This window comes from Poecilia latipinna, unplaced genomic scaffold, assembly GCF_001443285.1.
Source record: "Poecilia latipinna isolate Pla-1442-1.1 unplaced genomic scaffold, P_latipinna-1.0 Scaffold5639, whole genome shotgun sequence".
Classification (NCBI taxonomy): domain Eukaryota; kingdom Metazoa; phylum Chordata; class Actinopteri; order Cyprinodontiformes; family Poeciliidae; genus Poecilia; species Poecilia latipinna.
Genome location: NW_015118255.1, coordinates 1 through 9,354, shown reverse-complemented (window position 1 = coordinate 9,354; position 9,354 = coordinate 1). Strand labels below are relative to the sequence as shown.

At 39.6% G+C, this 9,354-nt stretch overlaps 1 protein-coding gene across 1 annotated transcript; it reads right to left on the bottom strand.

Annotated features, from left to right (window-relative positions):
* Nucleotides 1-232: 232 nt before the first annotated feature.
* On the bottom strand, nt 233-9,112 carry LOC106943660 (laminin subunit beta-1-like). The gene is made up of 13 exons (XM_015026970.1): nt 8,876-9,112; nt 8,640-8,760; nt 8,352-8,540; nt 7,718-7,897; nt 7,428-7,540; nt 5,574-5,653; nt 4,079-4,214; nt 3,839-3,997; nt 3,159-3,286; nt 2,845-2,977; nt 2,571-2,763; nt 1,445-1,588; nt 233-570 (listed from the first exon to the last, which is right to left on the bottom strand). The coding sequence occupies exons 1-13, from the start codon at nt 9,110-9,112 to the stop codon at nt 296-298; spliced, it is 2,088 nt and encodes a 695-aa protein (XP_014882456.1). The 3' UTR covers nt 233-295.
* Nucleotides 9,113-9,354: the final 242 nt, after the last annotated feature.

Here is a 9,354-nt window from a genome sequence, read left to right as displayed (position 1 = left end):
GTTATGTTCATAGTGAGTTAAATATAATTTAACTCATAAGGAAACAAAAAGAAATGCTAAGGACATCATGTCTGGATTATTCTGGCAGCATTTAGGAGCTGTTCACATAAATAAAAATTTTGAATAAACATTTTGTTTTTTTAAGTGAAAAAAGGATTCCTCTGACCTGATTACAGGAGACGTAACAAACTCATTCAAAGAAAATGAGAAAAGAGTTTAGCCACAACTGAGATTAGTTCAAAATGATCTCTTGCTCTGTAAGTGGTGTACATAACATTTTACTGCATTGCATAATTCATTCAAATAAAGTTTTAACCAAATGTATTCTGGAAAGCCACCTGTCACAACTGTCCCCTCCGGTGTTGTCCCTGCAGTTGATGCAGACTCCACTTCTCTGGTCACAGTGGTTGGCATGTCCGTTACATTGGCAGGGTCGGCAGCTGGGAAAGCCCCAGTGACCCGCCTGACACCCGTCGCACCTCTGACCAAACGCCCCGGGCCGGCACTGGCACTGCCCGGTGTACTTGTCACAGAGTCGAGTCACTGACCCCTCTGAGCTGCACTCGCATGCTGCCGAGACAAAGCACAGGATGTGGGGCCAGGAGCAGTAGATTGGGTGGGGGGGAAGGAGGAAAGGCAGGGAAGAGAGGTTTCTTTTAGAAATATTTACTTAGAAACAGTAGAGAGCGCCAACCATAAGTCTTCCAACTTCTTAAAGGTGTGTAACATTAAATCTAACATTAAATCCTATGCAAAGATTGCATGTTACATTGCCTTGAAAACGTATTTATACCCATTCAATTTTTCACATTTCACCATTTTACAACCATAAACTACTATGTATTTTATTGGATCTTACCTGAAACGAGTAACACAAACTAGAACAGCAAAGCATAGTTATGATGTAGAAGAAAAAATTCAATAATTCTTTAGATTAAAACCTGAAAAGTGTGCAGTGCATTTGAATTTGCCCCCAACCAGTGACTTAGTTTTGCTACTTCTACTATTTTTGCTGTGATTACAGCTGTAAACCTTTTTGGGAATGTCTCCACCAGCTTTGTAATATCTACAACTAAAATAAAATATTTCTGCCAATTCTTCCTTGCAAAATATCTCAAGCTGGGTCAAAACGGAAGGAAAGCATCTGAACAATAATTTTCATGCCCAGGTGATGCTCTGGTTCTCCCTAACAGGACTTTGTATGACTTTCTTTTCATCACCCCTTTCTTCTCGACACTCTTCCATAAAGGCCAGAATTGTGAAGCGCACGACTTACAGCTGTCTGATTGACAAAATCACAGATTTATTTAACGAAGGATATCCAAAGCATGGATATTGTTTTCCAACTTTGAGAAAACTCCACTACACTCTTAATCTTAAAGTTAAGCAAAAGTCCTGTAGAGGAATTAAGAAGATATCGTGTGTCTTTATGCGAGTTCCTCACGTATGCAGCCCGAGGGACCGAAGCCGTAAGTTCCCGGTGCACACTTGTCACAGCGCCGACCAATGATGTTGGACCTGCAGCGACACTGGCCTCCACGGGGATCACAAAGGGAGCTGATGGACCCCTGAGGGTCACAGTTGCAAGCTGATGGAGCAAAAACATGATATATATATATATTTCAGCCGAAGTTGAAATATATATATCTATATGTGTATATTAGGGCTGCCAAAGTTAACAGGTTAATCACACACCATTAATGTTTTAACTGTGCAATTAATACACAGGCTTCTGTATGTTTTGGACCTTGTCTCTACAGTTTGAATGTTATCTTCTTTGTTTCAACTGTTTCTTTAAGGGGCTGATCTCTTGTTTCTTAATGTCCCTCTCTCTCCCCTCCAGCCTACCTCAGCTCTGAGGTAGGCTGGAGGGGAGAGAGAGAATGTCTGACATTCTACATCTGAGAGGGAGGGAAACAGGAATAACCTGTTGTAGACATAAACAAAATTTATCAAAGCATAATTTTACATGCAGTGATTCAGTACTGAAGCAAAATTAACTTGCATAAACAAATGAAAAATATTAAAATTATAATACAAAAGACATGAAAAATAACCCCATCTTCAGCCATTCACATCTGTCCTGTTTCAAAATGATTTACTTTTAATTGAATTTAACCGAATGTAAAACTTCTGCAGACTTTTGGGTCTAATAAGCTCCTCTTAATGAATCTTCCCCAGGAAAACAAACTTGTCATGGTTATGTGGGTCAGTTTCCCCTGTATAGTCAGACCTTTTCTGTTATTTTTAGAGGTTAGCAAACAAATCCGATGGAAAACAGCACAAAAATAAGTTCTATTCTAACAGCACCTTATGAGTCCTACTATTACACTCCCCACTGTTACATTTCATGCATTGTACTTCATTTGTTTCCCTTTTGTAATCCCACTTAAAATCCATTGCCTTGGAAAATTTTCCTTCATGACAGATAAGATATAGTTATCTTGTGTGCGAGTATATGGATAAGAGTACTTCTGGCAAGTTTGTTTGTGTGTATATATATATATATATAAAATAAAAGACAGTCTCTTTCGCTTAAATGTAAATGAAAGAGACTGTCATTTCCTCACCCAAGGCTCCATCATTAATAACGGCTGACATGCTGCTGATGAGTTTAGCACAGGTATCGCTGATCTGTGGGCGGATCACACTCCTTGCTCCCTCCTGGCACCGGTACCGCTCAAAGGTCTGCTTCCTGACGTTTGAGGCAAGATCCCCAGTGTTGAACATCTCCATGGAGGAGTGACGCGGCATCAGCACAATCTGGAGCGGAGACGGCCATTACAGTCAGAGGATATCACCAGACACTAGAACTGCAGATCCAAAGACGCAATTTGATCTCACAGAGTCTATGAGGATGACAGCGTAGTCTGCTCCGTTGAGGATGCTGTTAGCATCTTGATAACGTGTGAACTCCAAGCGGAGGGAGTATGTCACACTTCTCTCCAAACACACTGGCTGAGGAAGAACCACAAACCTTGGGAAGACAGAGGCAGCACTCAGTTCCCATCAACACTGAAAGAAAAGCTCACAAGTGTTGGTGCTTGGATGAGAATATACAAGTCTGTAAAGAAATCTGTGTGTGTGTGTGTGTGTGTACTCACACACACACAGTATGCGTGCGTGTGGGACATTGCTTGTTTGCATGAGTCGCACACCTGGCTCCGGCTGGCAGAGGGACGGTGAGTCTGTCGTCATCTGGGATGGTGTTCCCACAAGGGCTGCTGGTGGGAATGGAACCTGGACGGATCACAGTTATCTGCACCTCCTCCCAGTCCCGGGGCATCTAGAGTTCAGAGGGTATAAATTCCTTGAAATGATTCCCAGGCAAATAAACTAAAAAAACAACCCAACTAAGACCAATGTACAGCAAGGAAAATAAGTGTCAAACACTCCAATGTGTTGTTAAAAATATTACCAATTAAAAAGAAATTCACAAAAGATGTCAGTAGCAACCCAAGTAGTCCACACATACAAAGAAATCAAAACTAAAGAAGCCAAAAAAATACACTTGAAGACAAGAAGGCAGCATAAAGGATTGGGTTATGGATACATCAATAAATCCCATGGTTTTGGGAGGTTGACAATGTGAAACTGATCTTATCCACTGAACCAGTCTACCTTAAAATCAGTCACCGACCCATTTTGCTCCATTTGACAGAGGGCTGACTGACAAGTTATGTCTGCTGTTAATAACAGTCAGAAATGTCCATGTTTAAAAGTTATTTTAATTTGATACAGCGTTATAGTCAGACTAGATTCCATTCAACTTCTCATTCATAGCTGAGGAGTACACAACCAAAAAAGACCTCAGATTAACATGAGTCATAATACAAACCTGGGATTCGTAGCGGATGACTAAATCATATTCCATAGAGTAAGGTATGTTATTTATCAGAAACTCCAAAGTGCCGCCTTGAGGGACCTGAGCGAAGCCGATATCTGTCCACTGAGCGGGGCGACCGGGCTGATGTTCCCTGGTCTCTAAGGTGCAACCCTGAAACCATGCACCCAGAAACAAACAGATCAAATATATCAAAGTTGAAAAGGTTTCTGTTGAAAATGCGGTAAAACTTACCTGCCCCATTTGAGCAAATTCAGCTTCATAAACGAAGTGATCCAGAGCCATAAAAAAATATCCAGACTCCACCTGTGTGCAATCGCGTCCCATTATGTGACTGCGGCAGCGACACTGACCACTATCCATGGAGCATCTAAAAAGAGTGCATACACAGTGGTATTTAGGACTAATGTTGCCCTACAAATCTTTACAGAGCTAACATTAACATCTTAAGGAGGTTGGAATTAATGGGTGAACATGTTGCTAAGTATCATGTACAGTCATATTAAAAAAATAGAATATGCATTGTGATGAAACTGGTTTATCAAATAAAAAGTATTTTTTAAAAATGGAAACATTTAAGTAGATATTAAACATACTTTTCATTAAGTTCGTTTTTCTATATTAGAAATAGTTTTTTTAATAGTGTGGTGTAATAATCTAATTTAAATGTCCTGTTTTAATTAGCTGAAAGTTGAAGATCCTCATAAATAACAGAAATAATGTCTTTCAAACATCCATCTGTGTGTGTAATTAATCTATATTATGTGTTTCACTTTGTGATAAAGTTCAATCAATGACTTTTCAAAAATATTGTAATTTATTGCATGGGTCTATAGCTCATCTCTTATTGTGATAGCTCATCACAATAAGACAAACTAAGAGTGCGTAATCTTGCCATAATTCCTTCTAATAGATGAGCGGATGACAAAAAGAAAAAGAGCTGAACAGAAACTGTTGGAGCTGTGGGAAGTTTTGGCTGTGCTGTGAAAAGTACAGATCAAAGTGATCTGTACTTCTCAGATCATTGAGAACTCTTATTGTTATTAGTGCCAATAGCTGTGGCTAAACTCTTTACATAGCAATTCTAATTGATATGTAATGTAGTGAAGAAATTACCTAATGAGAAACGCATTGTGGAGTTCGAACGCTAATAAGGTCTGAGTTTACAGGCCATTAACTCTTGATTATAGCTGAAGTGTTTAAAGAGGATATTTAGACCTACCTTTAGCAAAACTCTGTAATAAACAAAAGGTGTACAAGGAGAAAAAGCCTAAGCTCACCAAGTCATATAACTTACATGAAATAACACCAGGAGAGTGGGTGCAAAATCATTTAAACCCTATACATGATTCATAATTTTAACAGATATTTTATACGACTCGTTGAAATGGGACGGTTACAAGTTAACATTCATTTAAAAAAAAAGGGACAGTCACTGATTTTCAGACCTTTGTGGAGGTAGATGAGATTGGTGAATAAGATCGGTTTCACATTCAAGTATCGGCTGATCGCCGATCTCCTAAAATTAGGGAAACTGGGGCAGATTTATTGGTGCACTCCATGCCGCAGAATAATTCCAGTAAATGTAAACACAATTCAATTTATAGAGAGAAATCAAGTTTAATTATTGTATGTTGGAAATAAAACACATATATGGAAAATGTTCAGAACCTGAATGGAATCATCAAAGAATAAATTGATTTCTGATTGAATTTACGGCACCACTCACTGGTTGTCGAGCGCCCCTCCAATATCACATTCGCAACCTCTGCATCCGTTCAGGTCGTGACTCAGCCCCCAGTGTTCGGACTAGAGTTATATGATGATAGAGAGAAGGCAATGATTGACAGACACAAAAAGAAGAAAGTTGAACAGCTGCAACACTTTTCCTGCAGTGAGACTTTAAGACAGACAGAGCAACAACAGGAGTTTACCAGGATGTACTGTAGCTACATATAGTAGACTTCATAGGAAGTCTACTTCTCTTTCTGAGAACATTATTAAAGTTTCTATGTTTTCTTAGAAAACAAGAACAGTTCACAGTATGCAAACAGTCACCAGATTTTTATTGTACTTTGCCAAATGATGAAAGTTCTACACAAGATGATGAAATGTAATTTCTGTAAGAAAAGACCATAAATCAGGCTCATCAACTGGATCCACACACCCGGAACACATCAAGGCTTGACCATTTTAAGACCACTGTAACTCACACCAGCCGGACAAACCTTAAATCCCTCAGCTAAATTTAGACCCATGACCCAGGCAGGAGCTCGGATTCCTGCCCATGCTATTCCTGGCTGAGTAGGTTCAGGACAAGGGGTTGAATTATAACAGGAGGCTCGTCACTGTTTAACAGCTTGGGTTGCTAGGCACACAAAAATGTCTACATGATTGTTACCGTGCCTTGAAAACATATTCACAACGCTTACAACTTTTCATATTTTGTCCTTTTAAAAAGCATAAATGTCAACATATTTTTCTGGAGTTCTACGACGTGGAAAGAAAAAGTTCACAGTTTGTAAAATTTTGTCTATAAAATAGAGTAGAGTGAGAGACGCGGTGAGACAGCGGCTCTGGAGAGAGATTTGGAGACAGGAAGAGAACCGATCGTGGTGGCATTTTGGATTTTACTAAAAGAGTTTTCGGCGAGTTTTTTGGACTAGTTTGTTAGAGTTTGTGAGTGACCTTAAAGGATTAAAATGACGCATATATCAAAAATGACTTAAAATTTTTTTGATTTTTTAAAAATTGGTTTCAGTCGCATTAAACTCCTGCTCTTTCTGATGTTCCACCTTCAGGAAATCACCAAAACAATGATTTTACATAAACTAATTTACAACGTTGTTATGAGTGCTGAACTGATAAGTGGTTTGAGAAGCTCAGCTGGACACTGCGGGTTCAAGAAGGCACTTTGGGTAAATAGGTGATGCTTTGGGGTAAACGTACTGCTGATTGGTAATAAAAGCATCCCAGCAGCATGACGACCAGAGCACCTTTTTTCAAACTGCAGATTGTGGTTTGAAGATGACAAAATGCACATGGTCAAGGGACATGAATTATTATTATTATTTTTTAAAGGTTTTATTGGCTCTAGTGGCCTTTATTTGTCAGTGAATTGAATGGAAAGTGGGTAATGAGACAAAGGGGAAGACGTGCGGCAAAGGTTACCAGGCCGTTAATTTAACCTGTGACAGCCACATCAAGGTCTAAGGCCTCCATATGTGGGTTGTGCTTAAGCCATGCACCACCTCAGCACCCCATGAATTATTTGTTTAAAGGCACTGTAAATGAGCCCCTGCTAAAAAGCTTCATTTGGTGCATTTACTTTAATACTACACACTTCATTCAGCATCAATCAAACTCAGCTGAATGTGCTTCTGTAGTTTACAACTTTTCAGTCTACCTAACTTAAAAAAGTATTAATAACAAAGGTAACAGAGAAATTATTTTTCAAAAGGTAAATAAACCTACACATAAACAGAAGCATTTATCAAACGATACATTACTTATATTATTGATGACTAATGAAATTAAATACTTCAAAATCCAAGGCCTGAAATAATGTTTTGTGTCATCTTACTAGACACTGGTCACAGAAGCGTCCAATGACAAGTCGCTTGCAGATGCAGTCTCCACTGAATGGGTCACACATGGAGCTGCTCAACACGGTTCCTCTGGAGTCGCATTGACAAGCTTGAGGTTGAAGAAAAAATGTTGCAGAGGAGAAAAAGTCACAGATACATGACTAGTTAAGATATTTTTTACATTACTTACAAACATAGTCTGTATATTTTACCTTCACAGACATTGCAATCAAAAAGCAAAAAATTCTCCAAGACAATCAAATAAGAAAACTAGAACTGCACTTACGTTGGCATCCCACAGGGTTGTTGGCACTCAGGCCAAAGAAGCCGGTCTTGCACTTGTCGCAGCGTGGCCCTTCTACATTAAGCTTGCAACGGCACTGGCCTCCCACCATGCCGAGCGACGGGTCAGTGTGGCTGTCACACAGTCCTCCATTCTCTGAGCCATCTGGGTCACAATCACAAGCTGGAAGAGCAAATGTGTCCTGGTTATTATTATTATTTGTTAGTCAAAACTGCAGTTTGAGAAAATCTAAAGATCTATTCTATTTCTTATGTGCACTTAGTGCGTTTTCCACTGGTGGTAGTATTATGGAGTTGTTCTGATATGCTAGTTCTGGTTTGTCCTTTCTATAGAGTACTGTTCATAAGAGGAATGTTTAAGACATTTTGTTGCTGGCAAAGATGTCATTTGGCTCAGTACTTCTCTTTTCGTAGTTGGGGATAGTTGTTTCTAGCAATTTCTAGGACGCTTCATAGCATATCTGGTATTACATACATCATAACCAAATGTTAGCGATTGGGTGAAATCGGATCCAATCGTTTCAAACTTCAACAGACAACATGAATGTTATTCATGTCCAACGATATCTTTTTATAGACCCGTCACAAATTTATTTATTTACCATCCACACACTCACCTATGCAAACACGGGGGTCTCTTATGTGCCTTGTGGGATCTTTGTAGAAGAACGGTTTGCAAAGCTCACAATTTCGGCCCATTGTGTTGTGCTGGCAGTCTTCACACACCCCTCCACTCGTGTTTCCAGTGGCCAAATAGACAGCCATGTCAAAGTGACACTTATCTGAATGGTCGCTGCAGTCACACTCTGAATTTGAAGACATATTTACTCAGACAAAAACAACCCACAGCTCAAGAAATGTTCCCAAGATTTTAGTATGGCAGTATATCTACAGTAAAGACTAACTCTTGCAAGCGTGTGTGTTGCGGCCCTCAGCTGGCCTCCAAGGCTGGTCATTGTAGAAGTCACCACATTTCTCACAGTTCAAACCTTTTGTGTTATGGTTACACACACATCTGCCATGAACCTTGAAAGAGTTGAGACGGACCCGAGTGAAAATAAATTCAATCAATATGGATGCGGGGAAAAAAATGAGTTGTAAAATGCATGAAATGTTTTAGATGTGAATCCTCAGCACTTACCATTCCTTCTATGTCGTCCCTGATGCCTTCAATGGGTGCACACTCAGAGGCGTGGCCATAGCAAAAGCAGTTTCCACGTACAACAAGTTCGTATATGGAGTAGTAGTATTTCTCTTTAATTTCAGCTCTGTTGTCCACCAGGGTGTCTCCAAGTGTGTGAAGTTTGGTGAAGTTCAGTCTTAAGTTAGTGATCTTCAGTTGGTCTGAAGGAAAAAATGGATATAGAGTCAGAAACATGTATCATGAGAACATTAAGATAAGAGTCGCACCAAGACTGCTAATGCCATGCCATACTGTTCCATTGCAGAGCCATTTTTGGACAGATGGAAACTTTTACAGAGACAGCAATGGAATCCTGTGTTTAGCTCACTTGTGTAACAATCTGCTCTTTGTCCTTTTGGAGAGGGTAAGTCAGAAATATCAAGATTATCATATTTATGCTCTTTCAATCTTTGAGGGAAAGGAGTGAGACATTTTGC

Coding starts and splice junctions, on each gene's coding strand:
- LOC106943660 (XM_015026970.1), bottom strand. CDS start 9,112: ATGTTTCTGACTCTATATCCATTTTTTCCTTCAGACCAACTGAAGATC. Junction 7,898..8,351: donor AGACCCCCGTGTTTGCATAG/GTGAGTGTGTGG, acceptor TTGCTCTTCCAG/CTTGTGATTGTGACCCAGAT. Junction 5,654..7,427: donor GCTTCTGTGACCAGTGTCTA/GTAAGATGACAC, acceptor ATATAACTCTAG/TCCGAACACTGGGGGCTGAG.